The following is a 19,692-nucleotide window of genomic DNA, read 5'->3' on the forward strand; positions in this document are numbered from 1 at the left end:
TGTGCCATCTCATATTCGCATGCAGTACCGTGCACACGCGTGCACGCACCACTCCCGGGCTTGTTGTTTTCTTTCAGCTCGCTCGCCGTCTCTACTCAATCTACTGCCTGTAGCACTTAAAGTACTAGAAAATGGAGCTTTGATTCCTGGACGAAACACTTTACACTATTGGCAGCTGAATCCGTTATTAGCCAGTACACGTTTTATCCTCTCAGCGATTGGAATTTAATTCCGTAGCTTCAATCTTCGCAGCTAAACGCTTTTTAATATACCGCCAGGAGAATCAATGACTGCAGGCAGGAGAGCGCTGGACACTAGGGGGCTGGGGCGCGGACAAGTTGTGCGCCCCCAAACCTGCGGCAGTGCACGTTCTTTACCCTCTCCTCGTCTATGCAGAGCTGCTGCTATATTACTTCTTTTAGACTGTAGTGCTTTGAAGCCGAGTACACTGCCAACATCCGTGTGGAATTTCCAGTTCACGGACATAGCGGATTCCGCCTTTCACCCAATCCTGTAGTCTTGTAAAACAACTTTGCAGGTTACAGTTCCTGTTTCCGAGATCTTTATGTAACTCATGCCCACTTTCTTGTATTTAATGTCCCTGCCTTTCTTCCCACGTTCCGTTCTGAGCCGCAAAGCCACATAAGGTTCACATAAACGCTGCACTTACCAGGAAGCAGTATAACAAGGCATAATCCTCCGTCCTTGCCTTCCTTTCTCTAGGGTCCCCTCCTTTCAGCTGTTGTCCCTCTAGATGCTCTGGAGCATCTTAGGGTTAAACACTAGCCAAGCAAGCTGTGTGACGTAGCATCATGTTCCCTCTTTCCCTCACTCCAATTTCCTAGAGTATTCCCTCTCCCCGATGCCCTGTCATTCCCTCTTCAGTTACGTTGCAGCGCTTTAGAGATGTCTTAAACAGAATAAGCACTATACAAGCAAATACATTATATAAAGTGACATCCTCCTCTCGTCACTTCTGTATACCTATTCCCTTCAGATGCAGCGCTTTGACCCCATTTATACGTGGCATAAGCAAGATCCTCCAGCAGCCCAGAGTGCATGAAGCTGTCCACAAACACTCGAGACACAGATGTGTATGATTGCGACAGAGATCACGTGAAGAGGCTAAAGACAACGACTTCACACGGGTGCTGGTTCTGAAGATACGGGAAGAGATTACCAACAATATTCATGCTGAAATAGAAATGTAAATTTTGAGCTAACTATTAAAGAATGTCTTGCTTACAATGCCTGGTGTGAGAGGGAGTCTTTGTACGTCAGAGACGGACTGAGACTTGGTAGGATTGGTTAACCCCAGGGCTTCAAGTGGGCTGGGTTCTGCCGGAGCTCAGCACCGGCAGTTCTAAACAAGCATTGGCATAGCCAATAGGTCTCGCCTCTGGGACCTTATAAGTGTTAGCTATTAGTGCAGCTCCTTAAAACAAGCATTGGCATAGCCAATAGGTCTCGCCTTTGGAACCTTATAAGTGTTTAGTTATCCAGCACAATATCCTTCGTGCAATAACATCAACTGTTGCATGGCTAAACACTTATAAGGTCGCAAATGCGAGCCCTATTGGCTATGCCAATGCTTGTTAATAGTAGCAATATGTGTGTGGCTTGTGAAGAAAACAGTTCTGCCCTTCAAAAAGTTCATTAGCTGTGCCTAAGAAATCGAATGATTTTGACCTATTTTTGAAAACATGTATCCCAAAGCACTTCCTCCCTGATCAAAATAGATATTGGAATTGCTGTTGGGCAAGCTGGAGCAGAGAGAGGACGGTCACAAGACAGTGGCGAGCAAAATAACGATGGATTAAACCCAGATCTGTGACTGGGGGTGAATGTTTGACAATGTTCAACATTTTGTCCATCATTGTTTTGTGTTACATTTGCACCCTAAGTGGGAAGGGTATGCCCAGACATGGGTCCCGTGCTTGCTACGCCACCGGTTTCAAGGTAGCCGGGCTGATGCGGGGTGATGCCCTGAAACTGGTCCCAGGATGCCTTTTTTCTGGTCCAGGGAGGACCTGGCCTGGCAGTTCGGGCTGGACTGTTCCCATGGGTAACAGAGTCAAGGCTGATTTGCATATGGCTGGGTCCAAACTGGAAGGGCATGGCGTGCAAATAATGATGGATTAAACCCAGATGTTTGACAATATTCAACATTCTGTCCATCATCTCTTTGTGTTGCACACATTTGTGTGCATCACAGGTAAGTTGCCATAACTCAAAAGCATTTGAGTTCCTTGTGTCAAAGTCTTAGTATCATCCTCAGCAGCCCATTGTAGTCTCTGGTCTGTGCAGAACATAAATATAGAGTGTTGGCTCAATCAAGTATGTGCCGCGGTTCCAGCTTCATCACTGCCTAGCTGGATGTGTTCTCCATCTTCTGCCAGTAAGTTGTCAATTTTAAGTGGGATGGACAGAAGTATACCTCTCATTTTGTCAACAGCGTCAGTTCTCCTAATTATATTCAACATTATAGCTTGTAGTTTGACCAATTGTTGCCAAGGGTCAGGCTATTTTAGGATTTTAAAGACTAGGAAGTGCAAGACATAGACTAGCTGAGTCGGTGTTACAATTTTCAGGAGATCCAAGCAGCCAGTCATTGATAATGCTGCGATTTTTCCTCTTTGGTCTCCCCCCTTTTAATTTAGTGAGCTAAACTTGTGTATCAGCCTGATGTAACTCTTCTCAAGTGCTGGAATTGGGAGATATTCCCACATTCCCTGTAAGCTGCCCTGACATTATCAAAGCTCTGGAAGTAGACTGCCGTGTCTATTTGTTTGCCGAAGATATAATCTCTAAAGTATAACCCCTGCATTTCATTGAGCTGATGATGTGAGGTATTTTGATCTAGTAAAACTGGATGGAGCACTAGAAATCGGAGACGCACAATCATCTAAGTATTGACTTTTTTTGCATCAATCTTCCGTTACTGTGTGTGTTTTATTAATGGGCTAGTAAGTGCAGAGGTACGATTTCCACAACTGCAAGACAATAACACATATGTAACTCTTTCAGGTGCAAGTACTGGCAGTACGACGAAAACCTGCTGACATCCAGCATCATCATAGTCTTCCACAACGAAGGATGGTCCACTCTGATAAGGACTGTGCACAGCGTCATCAAGAGAACGCCCAGGAGGTACCTGGCAGAGATTGTTATGATTGATGACTTCAGTAACAAAGGTAATCCATCTGATGAACTGCATGGCGTTTGCGCTAAGGAGTGAATGAATGTCCCATGTTACTTAAGACCAGTGGTCTCCAAACTCGGTCCTGGAGGGCTGGATCCATGCCAGGTTTTTAGCACATCCCCATTTAGATAAATGTAGTTACCTTAAAAATCTGGCATGGATCCGGCTCACCAGGACCGAAATCGGAGAACCCTGACATCCAATTCTTTGAGGTGGCTGCCTTCTCGGCAGATGGAAAGAAAAACCCTGTCTGCCTGCAAATGGCTCTGAATGCTAAGAACAGCTGCCACTGTTTTTACACGCGATAGAAATAGCCTCTGTGCTGATAGAATTGCTGGCATGTGCTTTGAGATTTTGAGTAGCACACACTAGTGGAAGCTTCTGCATACACAGATTTCTCTATGCTGCCGTACCTACAGTGTAGTTGATTTCCGCTTGCCCTTGCTTAGAGGCCTTTTATTTTTAAGCCCGCTACTTTAGTTGTCTTTAAATGTAAATTCTTTCTGATGCTTTTTGATTGCTGCATTCGTTGTATTGGATTTGTTCTCTAGATTCGTTCTCATTTTAGGGCATAAGATATACACTCTGCATGCCTTATGCGCTATTAAAGATCAAACAAAGTGCTTACATAAAATCACTCGTTAACGTCGTCATTTGTGAGTTTGGAAGAATCTAGTCGCCCAGGCCACTTTGGGACTTCTTAGGTATTTTCCTCTATTAGCCAGCGGCATACTGCTCGGCTGTCCCTGCTGGTGTGTAGGTCTTGAGGCCTAGACCACAGCCCATTCAAAGACACTTAATGTGTAAGTTGAGGATAACCATTATGAGTCGGACATCAGTGCCTAATGTGCCGATGAGCGTCTCTCTGGTGTGAATAGTAAAACTGAGTATTCGTTGCAGTAATAGTTTGTCATGAAGTCCAGCTTCTTAAAAAGCATGCTATAGTTTCTCAAGTTTTTTCCTGCTACAGTAGACCACGGTTTGTGCATTTGACGCTTTTCACTTTCATGTTTAAACCAGGGCCGGACTGGGAACCCAAAGCAATCCTGGCAATTTTGTCAGACAAGCCTCCTGTGGGAGGAAGGGCGGATGCAAGTGTAAAACACTGCTGCTTTTGTTACTGGGGGGCGCTATCGCAGCACCCCAGCAAAACCAGCTCCCCGTAACAAAACCGGCCCCACCGGTACAAAACCGGCCCCAGGCTCCTGGGGAAACGCTCGATGTCCGCTACAGCCAGCCCAGCCCTGGTTTAAACCCAGTAAAGCAAAAACATAAATGTGGCCAGTGCAGCTGGTATAGAGCAGCCCCAACACCCTCAGAACCCGTCACAGAATAGTCCCTCGCTCAGTGCTGTGCTCAAGTAGCGACAATCCTATATGCATTGTTTGGGGTCCTCACCGAATGTTGCCCAAGGAGCTGATTATTTTTATACTCTGCAAAAAAATAATTTAGTTATATCTGCAGGTGGGGTTTCTCTTCGCAGTAGTTCTCACAAATCTACAAATTTTAAAGATGTGTTTTATAGTTGCACCTTGAAGACAGATGTGTCTGTTTAGCTTCCATATATCAGTGTATTTTCTTAGAAATAGGTAGTGGCGTAATGCGAAATGATGGGGAACCCCTGCAAAATGTGAAGACGGTCCCCTCAGTATTCTGTATCTCACAGGTATTCATTGGCTGGGGCTGAATGAGGGACCCCCTGTGCCACAAGGGCTGCAGGAGCATGTGTCATGCCCCTGAAACTAGGCCTCTGTGATTTTTTTTTAAAGTTTAAAAGCTTTATTTGAATAATAACAAGAAATGCAGAAGACCAGCAAAACAGAGTAAAGCATATTAAAAATAGAAACATAATGAAAAAATGGCTAGTACAGAAACAAAAAAGAACGCTGTTTACATTTTATAAGGAATAAAGGGAGGGAAGGGGAAGGGAGGGGAAAGAAAGGAGGGGGAAGGGCAAACTCTTACAAACTGATAGAATGAGATAATACATATTTACAAAGGAATGTGAATGATAATGCTAATTTAATTAATTAATAAATACAATAAGCCAAGAAAGGTAAAAAGCAAGGAACGGAAAAGATTAATATTCAAGGAGGTTTAACATTTTCAGAATTTAAACGAGAGTTATCTGTTAACGCTAGTTTATCTAGATAGGTAGTAAGAGGCAACCAAAAGAGATCTCTGTTAACCATTGGCTTGCAGGAGGAGGCGAAAGCAATATCAAGTCGGTGAAAATGGCAAAGACTATTCCACCAGTGTTTAATAGAAAGTTTTGTAAGCGTTTTCCAGTTGAGAGTGATGTGTTGAAAAGCTAAAGCAAGCTTAAGGTCAAAGAGACCATGTTTGTGGAAGGAAAGATCTAAGGAATCAGACAGACTCCCAGAGAAAAGAATAGGAATGTAATAAGGAATGGAAATATTAAACAGGAAGAAATATAGGACCAGATTTTCCCCCAAAAGTTAGAAACCGAAGGGCAAAGAAAGAGAAGGTGTAGAAGATCAACATTAGAAGAGCCACAGGTCCAACAGTCTGTATCAGTAGATTGAGAAAATCTAGCTATAGAGGTAGGGGTAAGATAAAGTCTATGGTAGAGGAAAAACATAGATTGGGTGAGAGAAGCAGATGGAGAGATTTTGAGAGAACTGAACCAAAGTTTGTCCCAGAAGGTGATGGTCCATTCACATCCCAGGTCAGATTCCCATGAAAGTTCCAATTTAGTTTTAGTACGTTCTGGATTAGGCGCTGAGAAGTGTTTATAGATGAGAGAAGCTTTGGTAGAGAGAGAAGGATCTTGAGAAGAGAATTTTGAACAGAGGGAAAAGGAGAAGAAGGAAGAGAGTAGAAAGTATCAAAAATGACCAACATTAGAATAGTGAATTTCTGTAGGAAGGAGCGGGGGCAATGAAATGAAGCTTGAAATTGGGGAAAGGAGCATGGAGACAAGCCATCAAAAAGGTTTTTAACCCAAATTATACCCTTTAATCTCCAGGATTTCCAAAAGATAGTTCTGTTATTGATAGTAATAAGGGAATTATGCCAAATTGGAGAATCTAAAAAGGATTATCTAGAAATAGATTTTGGTTGGGTCAAAGGCTTCAATAAGGAACAGATGTGTTTAAACAAAGGAAGAGTGGTATGAGGGGCTTTGGCAGAAAAGGCTAGAACTTCCTTTAACGAGAAGGGTAATAATAAAGTTTGTTCACTGGAAAGCCAAAGGGGAGTGAAAGGGGAAGGTTCGGAAAGGAGCCATTTTGAGGCCTGATGAAGGCAGAATGATTTATGATATAGGTGAAAATCAGGAAAGTTCACACCCCCGTTAGATTTTGTCTTGCGAAGAAAAGATAAGGAAATCCTGGCTTTTTTGTTCTTCCAAAGAAATTTAGAGAGGCAAGAGTCAATTTGTTTAAAATAACAGGCAGGAATATGGACGGGAAGCATGGAAAGAGCATAAATCAAGATAGGGGTAATCATCATCTTAATTGAGTCTAACCAACCCCACCACGAAAGAAAGAGAGGATTCCAAGAGGAATGTTGTTTGTCAAGCCGAGATAGGACTGCAGTCATATTTAATTTAACAGAAGAGGCGATGGAGTTGGAGAACCACATACCTAAATATTTGATTTTAGAACCATTCCATGCAAAACAAATGGAAGCAAAGGAATGTGGAAGACAACTTTTAGTGAGAGGGAGAATTTCTGCTTTATCTGAATTGATTTTATAACCAGAGACAAGGGAAAAGGAAGTGAATTTATGCAATAAAGGGGGAATAGAAATTTTGGGAGCAAAAATATAAAGTAGGATGTCATCCGGGTAAGCGGAAAGTTTTAAATGTGTGTCACCATAAGAAAAACCAGATATAGAGTCGTTATTGCAGATTGAGGATAAGAAGGGTTCAAGAGCTAAGATAAAGAGCAGGTGAGAAAGAGGGCAGCCTTGACGGACTCCGCGTTGAAGAGGGAAATAGGATGAAACACAACCATTGACTAGTACCGAGGCTCTGGGGGCAGAGTAAAATAAGGAAATAAGTGAAATCAATTTGGGACCAAAACCATGCAACTTCAAAGATGCAAATAAAAAGGACTAATCAACCCTATCAAATGCATTTTCAGAATCGACAGAAATGGCCGCTAAGGATGTGGAAAGGGAAGGAATTTTGTTTAAAATGTTAAAAAAGAGACGAGAATTATCTGAAGTCAATCTACCATTGACAAAGCCACATTGCTCCTTACCAACCAAATGAGGCATAAGAGGGTCTAAACGTAAAGCAAGTGTTTTGGCAAAAAGCTTATAGTCTACATTGAACAGGGTAATCGGGCGATAGTTTTTACAAAACATAGTATCTCTGCCTTCTTTATGTATAAGGCAAATTGTCGCTTCCTCAAAATTACCCTCTGTCTTTCCGGCGAGAAAGAATGAATGGAAAAGATTTAAGAGTTTAGGAAGTAATAGGTTAGAAAAATGCAAATAAAATTCAACTGAAAAACCATCCGGGCCGGGAGTATTCCCTTTCTTTAAAGCATTTAAAGCAGTGGATAATTCATTAAGCGATAGTTCTGTTTCAAGATCAGAAAAATTAAGGTGAGAATTAGACAGGGTTGGAAGTTTATTAAGATAAGATTGGATAAGGGAACTGAAAGGAAGAGATTCTGGGGTGTAAAGGTCTTTGTAAAAAAGTTTAAATTCATTGAGAATGTCCTGATCTTTGTGAATGAGAGATCCATCTGAAGAATAAATAGAATCAATCAAAGTATGGTCTTTACGGGATTTGAGGTAGTTCGCTAAAAGTTTTCCTACTTTATTACGACCCCCGTAGTAGCGAGCACTACTACGGAGAAGTATGAAAGACGTAGTTTTATTAAATGCTAATTTGGCACGTACCAGATCTGGTAAGACCGAGTCCGCCAACGAGGTATAGAACTTATGCTCTACGGCCTTAACCCCTTCAGTGCCACGCCCTTTCCCCCTCCTGTGCCGGGCGTTGCACTAGTGGGTGGGGTTCATGACGAGATAGTCTCGTCATGGGCACAGCGCAACCGTGCTCCATGACGAGACTATCTCGTCATGGGCACTGAAGAGGCTAATATGTGCCAGGGGAGCTTTATGTTGTTGAAAAAAGCGTTTCTTTTTTTTTTTAGACAAAATCTATAATGAAACCTCTCGCGGTAGCTTTAAAGGAGTCCCATAATATATGAGGGGAGGAAGTGGAGTCACTGTTTAGGTCAAAAAATTCATTAGCAAAAGATGAAAAAGGAAGAGAAAAGAGGGTCAAGAAGAAGAGAATTATTAAAACGCCAACTGGTGGACCTGGGATGTGGCGGGAGCAAATCAAGGTCAGTTACCATTGGGGCATGATCAGAGATGACAATAGGTTCAATAGAGGTGGATAACAGATTTTGAGATAATGATTGAGAGAGAAAAATATAATCTAAACGGGAGAGGGAGTTGTGAGGAGGAGAGAAGAAAGAAAAGTCAGGAGTATCGGGTGAGAAAGTCTCCAAGAATCAACGAGGTGTGTTTGGGAGATAGTGTCGAGAAAATGTTTATGAGTTTTGTGAGGAATGAAGTGTACCTGAGATTGACGGTCGAGAAAGGGGTCAACAACTTGATTGCAATCACCTCCTAGTATAAAGAGATTATCTCTGAACTGAATACATTTCTGTGTGATCAGAGGCCAAAAGGAACAATCAGGATGGATAGGGCCATAAACATTGAAAACAGTCAAAGAAATGTTATTAATTAACAACTTTGCTAACCACCATCTTCCTTCTGTATCAGTTTCTTGCGATATAACTTTACAATTCAATTTCTTGTGGCATAAAATTACAACACCGTTTTTCTTATGGGAAGTAGGAGGGAATAAAACTGAACCCACCCAACATTTTTTAATTTTAAAGGTGAGTCTCTTGCAAAATAACCAAATCAGGGTTATAAGAGGCAAAATGGGATAATATTCTCTGTCTTTTAATTGAGTTAATAAAACCTTTCACATTCTAGGAAATAACTCTGAATGTAAAACCATCAAAAATACATAAAGAACAAAATATGCAATAGTAAAAAGGTGAAGTAAGGAATAAAGGGAAAGAAAGGGAAGAAGATAGAGAAACCAGCGAGATACCAAGAGGAGAAAAAAGAATGCATAAAATAGGGAAGAGAAGAGAATAGACGAAGCAGAAGGCATATAAGAGCAAGGAAGCATTATCACCAGAGGGAGGAGGAAAAGGGATACAATAAGGAGGGAGAAAAAAGAGGGAAGAGAGAGTACAGATGAGAGAAGACAGTGCATGTCAAAAAATGAAGATAGTGGTACATAGCTTACGGGGAGCAAAGGGAATGGTGAGAGGCGGCACGGACCACGGAAATAGCACACCAAACAATGGGCAACACATCACATCCGGACATCAACTAGACATGAACAGGAACAATATTAATATTGGGGACACAGTACAGTTAGACGAATCTGTAAAAGGAAAAATTAATTATATAAATGAGAACAAGAAGAGCAATGGTAATCCTGAATATAAAGAGTATAACACTACAATGCTATTTAATGAGTAACACCACAGAAGAAATGGTAAAGTCAAGGTATCAGCGGAGGTGCAGCAATCTCCATGGAAGAGGTGGAGTGTGACTGGTTGAATCTTCGTAGGTCGACCAGATCTTCAAAAGTAGAAGTCTTGTTGAGAAAGGTGACTTTAAAGAGGCATGGGTGAAATAAGCCGTAGCGTGCACCGAGGGATCGAAGGTCCAGGAATTCCTTACGTCCTGAGAAATAAATACCTTGGTGCCTAGCCATGTCAACTGTTTTTGGTTTTGGCTGCACTTAGGACTTGTAGAATATCCGTGAATTGTAAGAACACAATGATCACTCCACGGGGTTTAGAAGGAGCAGCAGAAGAAGATAAACGAGGACTCAGTCTATGAGCGCGTTGTATATTCAGTTTGGTCAAAGAGGGGAGACCCAATAACTGTGGTAAAAAGGCAGTAAAATATGTAACAGGGTCATCTCCTTCAAGGCCTTCAGGAAGACCATAAATACGAAGATTGTTGCGACGATTTCTATTTTCAAGGTCTTCGGCCGCTCTTCTAAGTTGGAGAACCTCTTTCTCCAAAGAGGAAATTCTGGAAGAAGAGTCTTGTACCACATCAAGCTGCTGTTCCACTGCCGTGAGGCGGGATTCCATTAAGGACCATTTGTTATCCATGGTTTGAAGGCGAGAGTTTGTTTCCTCGATGAAAGGTGTGAGGGCTCGGATTTCCTCCAGAACAGTATCCAGAGAGACTGGAGAGACAGCTTTAGGAGGAGAAGGAGGATCCTGTTTAAGTCTCTTGGCAGTGACTAAGGGAGATTGAGATTTAGCTGCCAGGGTCAATAAAGCTGTGGAGGAGGAGCGAACTCCGTCCGAGATCTTAGAGACTGAGGAAGAAGTGGGAGCTGAGGAGGTAACACAACCAGTTGTCGTAACGTTGGACGCCTTTTTCTTAGTGGAATGAAGTAGATATTTGCTTCTACCCATTAAACAGAGCACAAAACACCCAGGAAGAGGGAAGTGAGAAAGGCGTCGTAGAAGTGACAAGAAAAGTTACCTCATAAGCACAGCAGACCTAGTAAGAGTCAAGTGTCCATTGCTAACAGAAACTCCAGTGGAAAAAAAGGTGACAAAAGTGAAAGAAATGTCAAAAAAAGGATACTTCAGCGCGCCATGAGGAGCAAGTTGAGTGGAAATGCTGAAGAGAAAAAGAAAAAAAAAATGGCGGCCAGAAAACGGTTAGAAAGTCACCTGCATAATTTCTGAGTGAAATCCACAAAACAATGGATGATGAAGATAGATTCCTGTAGCGGAGGTATTCCGATTTAGGAATATGTCGACATGGTGGTCGTAGGAGCACTGGAACCGCTCAAATTTGATCGCGATGTCCGACGCGATGCGGAGCTCCGATATCAGGTGGCCATCTTGGGTCGCGATTCGCACGACTCGAACCAGGCCTCAGTGAAATGTTAATTATGATGGAGTAATTGTAGTTATTTTGGTAATTCTGTGTTACTCTTGTGACGTAAAATCACCTAAAAATACATGATTATGTCCACGTGCTTGGGGATCGGGGGGGCTACCGCAAGAGCACAAGAACAGATTGAGAGTGGCTGCTACTGTTTGTGTTCTGTTGCATATAGGCCTATTTTCATAGAGCTAAATGCATCTTCAGGTCTATTTTGCGCTAAGGAAATCACACTAAATGCAGTGTTACGTTTCTTGCATAATTTCACGTAATCTTGGATAATTTTGCTGTAAAATTCGCTTAATTACGTTACAGCAAATTACACGGAGTTATGCCCACCCCTACTTAAAATTACGGGAATAATGCAAATTCTTTGAAATGTTTAATGTCTGACTAGACTACATCACATATTTTTCTGATTTCTAGGTGTGTATGTTTCAGCTCTTCCCCTTCTACATCAAATCTTTCTGGCAATACACTGACTGGGTTTCTGATGTGTTGGTAGTGCTGCATGTCTGTCAGTGTGGGACGCAAGGGGTCATTTTCTCTTGCCTGAAGTGCTGCATGTCAGGCTGAGGACAATAGCATTATGGATTCCATTGGTGTTCCAGGATTTGTTCCTCTATGCCTTGCATGCAAAGCCACTGTACGATAAGAAAGACGGAAATTCTTCCCACAAGGCAACGCCTAGATGAAAGATACTGTTAACCTTCCTGGCAGTGGATCAGAGCTTAGTGTGTTAACTGCTGGTGAAGAGAATGAACATTAAGCCTGGAACCCCCTCTCTCGGTCCTTGTATGGAAACATAATCTCAGCCATACCTGACTCACCACTTAAGTCTTAGTCTTGGATCCACCGCCAAGCCAACCCTCTTACCATTGCTTATCCAATGGGTATTTTTGTGTAACTACGAGGTGATGGGAGTTAGTATTTAATCAAAGACATTTGATTAACGCTGTAGCCCATTTGGCTAGACAATAAGAACCAGAAATCAGTAAATAAGGTCAAAAGGTTTTCTTACAAAATTAGCAGTCAGGCTAGTGAAAATCAATCTCAATACCATGCTATAAAGGTACAGAATAACACCTGAGCAGCCAAACCTCCTGAAGAAGTTCAGGCACGTCAATATGAGAAGTTCTGTAACAACAATACAAACAATTAACTCCTTCACTGCTAGGCCCCCCCCTGTGCTAAGCCTTTTTTTGGCTATTTGGGGTAGTTCGTGCTTATGCCCCTGTAACGTTTTGACCACATAAGGTAACCACGCCAAATTTGCGTCCTTTTCTTCCAACATCATGGGGATTTTAAAGGCACCCAGGGTTTGTTGATTCCCCTGGAGGGGACCCAGAAATTAGCCACAATACAGCTTATTTTTATTTTATTTTTTTAAATGGGGAAAAAGTGCTGCAGATGAAAGCGTCTGTTTTCGTTGCTGAAATCTCCATCTTCCCAGCTTTCACGGACTGACAGACTTTTGTCAGAAAACCAAATTGTTTTACACAGTTTTGGCATTTTACTGGGACATAGCCTATTTTTTGTGCTTTCAACCTCCTTCCAGTTAATGGTACAAATGGGTATGAAAGCAATAATGGATCCTGGAAAGCTATACATTTCCGAAACGTTGTCAAAATTCTAACTTCAGCAAGGGGTCATTTGTGTAGATCCTTAAATGTTTTCATATAGAAACTAACAGTTGAAAATAGAAAAAATTGAAAATGAGTTGAAAAAACAGCCATTTGTGCCAACGTTTTCACCTGTAACTTGTATGACAGAGTTTTGAAAGCAATATACCGTTACATCTGCTGGACCCTTCTGGTTGTGGGAATATATAGGACTTGTAGGTTCACCAAGAACCCGAGGAAATTTTTATAGTGAAAACTGACCCTTTTTTTGCAAAGTGTCTAGCTGTAGATTTTGAACCCTAGCTCTGCCGGAACCTAGAGAAACCTAGCAAACCTATACATTTTTGAAAACTAGACACCCAGGGAATCCAGGATGGGTTGAGTTGTCTGGCTCTCACCAGAGTCTGTTACCCAGAATCCCTTGCAAACCTCAAACTTTGTCAACAAAAACACCTTTTCCTCACATTTCTGTGATGGAAGTTCTGGAATCTGTGTGGATCCACAAAATTCTACCCACCCCGCATTTCCCAAAGTCTTCCGATAATAATGGTACCAGACTTGTGTGGATAGGCCTAGTGCCTGCGACAGGAAACGGCGCAAAACGCAACATGGACACACCGCATTTTTACAGTGAAAACGGACCAGTTTTTTGCAAAGTACCTAGCTGTAGATTTTGAACCCTAGCTCTGCCGGCATCTAGGGAAACCTAGCAAACCTATACATTTTTGAAAACTAGACACCCAGGGGAATCCAGGATGGGGTGACTTGGGTGGCTCTCACCAGGTTCTCTTACCCAAAATCCCTTGCAAACCTCAAACTTTGTAAAAAGAAAACACATTTTCCTCACATTTCTGTGTTGGAAAGTTCTGGAATCTTCCTGGGTCCACAAAATTCCTCCCACCCTGCATTCCCCAAAGTCTACCGAGAAAAATGGTAACTCGCTTGTGTGGGTAGGCCTAGTGCCCTCGACAGGAAACGGCCCAAAACACACCACATTTTCACAGTGAAAACTGACCCTTTTTTGCAAAGTTCCTAGCTGTAGATTTTGAACCCTACCTCTGCCGGCACCTAGGCAAACCTAGCACACCTATACATTTTTGAAAACTAGACACTAGACACCCAGGGGAATCCAGAATGGGGTGCCTTGTGTGACTCTCACCAGGTTCTCTTTTGAAAAAAAAATCCCTGGTGCCTAGTGGGCTTTCAGCCCCCCAGGCTGGAAGATAAGGGGCTATTGCCCCATCTGCCTCCCAAGGGGGAACAGAAAGACTGTAGCATTTTTTTTTAGGTGGTGGCATTGGCATGCCCATTCTGGGCAGCCCCCACCCCTATGTATATAAAAAAAATCCCTAGTGCCTAGTGGGCTTTCTGCTCCCCTGGGGGCAGATCAGGGGCTATTGCCCCCATCTGCCTCCTGGGGGGGGGGCAAAAAGTATTTTTCCTTCTTTGGTGGGGTAGGATGGGGGCATTGGGATGCCCATTCTGGGCAGCCCCCACCTACGGCCTATAAAAAAAATTATCCCTTGCGTTCAGGATGCTTTCTCCCCCCCCCCCCCCCGGGGGGCAGATTGGAGGCTACTGCCCCATCTGCCCCCCAGGGGGTGCAGAGAGTGTCTGTGGCAATATTTTATGGGTGGGAGTAAAGGCCTTTGCCCAAGGGGCCGCTCCTCCCTCCCTGGTGGCTACTAGGTGGATCTCAGCTTGGGGATCGCACTCCTGGTGCAATCCCTAAGCAGGGATCCACTAGGGAAAGGGTACCATTGGAAAGGGGAGAGTCTTCCCTTTCCAACGATACCTTCCCTATGTGTAACGGTGCCCGGGGCTGAGATAGCACCACAAGCACCAAAACTGTGAAACTAAAACTAAGTTTCAGTTTCGTTTTCATTGTAATGACAACAGCGTGCCATGTGCTCTATCGTCATTACAATGAAAACACAAACCATGGTTTGGGAGGTTGGGGACTCTCTTCCCCACCTCCCAAAGCAAAAAAAATGGGAAGTCCCTCTGCTATTTATAGCAGAGGGATTTGTTGCAAGTGCGCTCATGACGGAATGGTTCCATCATAAGCACACTTGCACTTGTGGTCATGACAGAACCATTCCGTCATGAGCGTGGAAGGGGTTAACAGCAGTATCTATTGCTCAGAGAAGAGTCTTCAAGCTTCTCTCTTAATCATGAGTAATGGCTAAAATCAACTAGTTTATAATCAAAAACTAATGAGCACGGTTATGTCTAAAAGCATCTCAAAAGTTGGGAAAGTCCAGAAAAAGAAAAAATGCAGGAAATTGTGGGAAGGTGTCAACATTGCAGAAGCTGGGTCAAGAGTAATCTAAGGATAGGGAAGGAAGTGTTAGCCTAAGCCACACTCCTGCAACAAATCAAAGGGGTAAGCTTAGAGGTCTGTACCTCTCAAAGTCCAAGGAAAAGTGACCAACATCAGCCTGTGAAAACATTAGTTAATACCACAAGAATCTTTTGGGAACACCCATTGATCACACCATCAGGGGCTCCATTGCCTTTTCCATTCTCACGTTGTTCTGCAATATTAACAAACTCTCCCAGGGCAGTCCTGAGAACAACATCGTCCTTGGGTACCTGTGACTCCTCGCGATATTGCTGAACAAAGCCTGACAGAGTTAAATCTATTCCCAAACAGCATGTGAACGTACTTGCAAAGGAAGAGATATGCACGCAGAAATGAAAAACTTTTTCCTCGAGGGTGCCTATCACAACCACTTAAAAGAAACCCTATTATTAAAGCAGTGGAGCACGCACCACTATCCCAACTTCAGCTCTGTGGGAAACATCACCTACCACAGTACACTACCTAGGGTTGCAGGATAGATTATTTTACAGCCATGTGCATTATGGAGCTGTGTTGGACATTTAAGGTGGCATCAGAGCTCATGTGGCTTCATTTGGATTATACATGGTAGTTGTTAGTAGACATTTGGGCTATGCTTGGGCACCAAAGCCAGTGTGTGGGCTGTAAGACATGACCCAATATATATTATGGAATTACGGGGTATTACACCTGGCTTTCAGAAGTGCTAGTCGATGATGTGGATGGAGCCAATAGAGTAAGTGGGCGGGGCCAGTGGAGGAAGTGGGTGGAGCCGGGCATGTGGGTGTGGTCTTACAAAATATATGAACACTTGCACGTAATATTTTACAAATTAAGCACTGGAGAGAACACACATTCTATTTTATCTTCAAAGCTAAAGAGGAGTTTTCTCTACACTGCAAAAACACATGTTAATTCAGCACAAGCATTTCAGACTGAAAGCATTGACCGGGCCTCATTTCAGGTCTTTCATTTTGAATGCACCATAGTGCACCTTTTAAAAAGCATTTGACTAGGCCTCATTTCATTATCTCATGTGCCATGTGTTTTTCACTTGCACCCAAATCTGCGTCATTTTAAATGCAGTCTGTCTGAAGCACAAAAATAAAGCAATGCCTGACTCCGGATGAAATCTGAGCTACATCATAGTGAAGAGTTAATATGCCTGTTGCAAAGAGCAACTACATGCAGATCACAGAACAGGTAATCCTGATTGTTTTGTGTAACATTTCCTATAGACTGATTTACACACGTATGATTTATTGCTTCTGTATAGCGTATGTGATCTAAAGTGCTTTGTCATCTGAGACTTGATATGAGTACTTGGTATGAGTAGCGCTATAAAACAAAAGAAATGCATTTGAGAGAGGGGCTGTGGAGAGATTAGTGGCACTGTTGAAAGGTGGTAGCGAGGGAATCTGTGGGGAAGGAGGTCATTGGGGGGCACCAAAAAAAGATTGTCGTACCAGGCACCTCTGACTCTACGATTACATCCAAACATTCTGCACAGGAATTTTCCTGGCACTACCAGGCTGGCAAAAGCACTTCCCTTGCTAACTAAAACGTTGCCAGTTTGGTAGGTATATAAGATATATTTTTGTTCTCAGCCAATCTGGACTTTACCCAAAGCCCCATGTCATTTGTTCTCTAAGATGAGATTTACAACAAGCTCCTTGGCAAAGGGCACTCGTTTTTCGCGCCCTTCCATCCAGTAGCGTGTTTATCTTGGAGTCCAGTTGCTGCTCCTCGACATTAACTCTTGCATCCAGACTCTCTTCTTTAACATGGTTTCACCCTCATAAGCAAGAATGAAGCCTGTATAATAACACTAAAAATGAGTCAAAAACAGCCGCTGTCCCATTCTCTGACCTAACGCCACCCCAATTACTTGTTCGACATCATCTGCCCAAGCCTTCTCTCTCCACCTAGTCCGATGTATGCGTAGTGCTGCGCCCCTCCGCTCATGCCAGAGGGGACCTTTATACAGGTCTGCCTTTTCTGGTTTACAACAATTCCAGCCAGAGGTGATTAGGAAGAGTCAATATCTGACTAAGTCCTTTTGCATTCAGGTCCTGCTTCTTCAAAAGATCCTTCTCACATTGAGCATGCGTAATTAAGTAACATTTAGGAAAGGCTTGGTAATGGACCAGGTAATAAATGATCTCTTGAATGAACCGAAAGACACTCTTTCCTGTGTTTTTGCTTCTTAAGATAAGGAAGCAAAATCATGAAGAAACCTGTCCTGACACCAGTATTACTCTCTAACTTACATAGGAGTCATAAAATACATGATTTAGAAGTAGAAGGCTATCTCATCCAGAATGTATATAGATAAGTTCTGAACCAGCATGGATGAACGCTGTTTGTATTAACCGTACGGTTATGCACACGATCCTGTGTGATATGTACAGCTGTGGTGTGAGGTGTCCAAGTCAGTGGATGGTGACCAAGGTCATATAGAGAGATGCCTTATGTCTTTTTTTATTTAAACATGTTTTTATTTCAGGACACATGTAGCAGCAATATACAGTATGATCAAATGCAAGAAACAAATTGTCCGTAGCGGATGACAAATCAAGTTGCAGTGCGTGGGGTAAATACCCCACAGTGACATAGAATACAACTGAAGGTTCTAAAAACGCTGCATATCTCCAATAAGGTAAACAAGAAACAATGATACATTAATCAAATAAAACAAAAATATTAAAAACTTGGCAGCGATTGACAGAGCGTTCCATTACATATATCCCCTAATAACATAGACTGACTTAATCCTAGATCTGTGTCCATCCCGTCCTTTCCTCTGGATGGATCTATAATGTACTCGGTAACAAGTTGACAAGGCTGTGCTTTAAGGTTCCTCTCACAGAGTTTGGCTTGGCAGTGTCCTAGATTTACAGGAGCTGCCTTATATCTAGTTTATCTAATTCATATTAAATGCCTTCTTCTCCTTGGACCTAGCTAACTTGACCTCGATTCTGGCAAGATACAATATGCAAATGTGGGATGATTTAATCATTTTATTTTCAAGACACCTCCTTCCATTTGCTGATAGTAAATTTTTGCAAGGATCAAAGACAGGCAGTATTTCTTTGCCAAGCAGACACTTGCGGCAGAGTTATGGCTTCAGTAATAACCACTAGGAAGCACATCTGATTTAAGGAGAGGGCAAGGCTCTCCTTTACAAATGAACATTGCCATCACCATTTAAGGACAGTCACCTCCAATCGGACACAGTACCCCTCTACACGAGTATACATTAATGAATTTCCCTTGTACAACCAATAGTGATCTTGGAATCCAGACCTTCTCTTAAAGGACTGATATTCTTAAAAACACCCTAGTTCTGTTCTGATTTAGTCAAGTCCATACTCTGGAGCTATTCAGAATGGCCCTGATGTATCAAATTTTCTTGTTTATCTAGGAGAATCATACTACACTAGAACTCTCTAGGATACTTATTTCTATATTCAGATTTTGAACACCGACAAAGGTTCTTCGCTTAATGCTGGAAATTTTTGCTACCGTTTTACCGCAGTTCGATGTCCAGAGTAATTCTCTGAATATCCTCAAATGGACTGTTTGCCTTTTCACTCAGCAAAAAGGGCCTTCCTAGGTATCTTGTACAGGCAAAGGTTGAGGTTTTACACGGATTCATTGCCCCTTTCTCGATGAGCGAAATTATAGCATGCTTTGCCACTAATCTCTCATTTATCTTGACTATTGAAAGACAATCTGCCACTCTGGTTCATGGAAGACCTAATTGTCTACCCTGCTTTTCAATTTCTACTTATAAATAATGAGCCTAAAATATGGTTTTTAAGGCCATGACCTAGAGGTATGGGTTTTAGGGATTCAAATCTGTTATGTACACATCCATAAAAAAGTTCACTGAACTAAAAACAAGGGAAAATGGATTAGTTTAGGTCATCGGACTCTACTGTTATTGAAACAAGGCACTTCTTGAACTTGCCTTATTTATTCTTTTCATTTGGTTCTTTCTGAAGATAGGAAAATTGGTTAGAGTATATGTGCCTTGGAGGCCCATATTTTATGGGGATTAGAGAATTGCTTTGGCAAGCCTAATGCATTTGATTTTTTAGGTTCTAGTCACCAGTTAATTTAATCTGGTGATCTGGATACCCATTGGTATATAGTCTATGAACTTCAGTTCTATCAGCTACGTAGTTTTATACGGTTTCCCTCTACATCCCCACTCCCCCTTACCTCCCATTTACACTCTTTAAGTCTCCATATATGTGTTGGGTGCCTTCATAACTAAGTATTTGAACCAGAACTCAGTTTTTAACTGATGTTTGTTTTTAAGTGAATTTCATTGTTTTTTTTGATGCTATAGTTAATGTCCAAGCCCTGTGCCCATTCCACCGTGGCCATATAAACTCCTCTGTGTATGGCCTAGGCCCTGTGCCCAACCCTTCATGGCCAGTCTGTGTGCAGTGGAGGTTGGGCGCATGTGCTCCCTCATCCCAATACCCACTGCAGATGGTCAACATCCGATGTAACCGGTC

The 19,692-nt window shown here is 42.4% G+C and overlaps 1 protein-coding gene across 2 annotated transcripts in view; it reads left to right on the top strand.

Annotated features, from left to right (window-relative positions):
• GALNT7 (polypeptide N-acetylgalactosaminyltransferase 7) overlaps positions 1-19,692 on the top strand; it is a 577,925-nt gene that overhangs the window by 335,483 nt on the left and 222,750 nt on the right. For both annotated transcript variants that reach the window (XM_085641835.1, XM_085641834.1), the window contains exon 3: positions 3,028-3,194. In XM_085641835.1, coding sequence (XP_085497961.1) covers positions 3,028-3,194 — 167 coding nt within the window. The remainder of the gene's footprint in view (positions 1-3,027; positions 3,195-19,692) is intronic.

This window comes from Triturus cristatus, chromosome 2_2 (genome assembly GCF_964204655.1).
Source record: "Triturus cristatus chromosome 2_2, aTriCri1.1, whole genome shotgun sequence".
Lineage (NCBI taxonomy): Eukaryota > Metazoa > Chordata > Amphibia > Caudata > Salamandridae > Triturus > Triturus cristatus.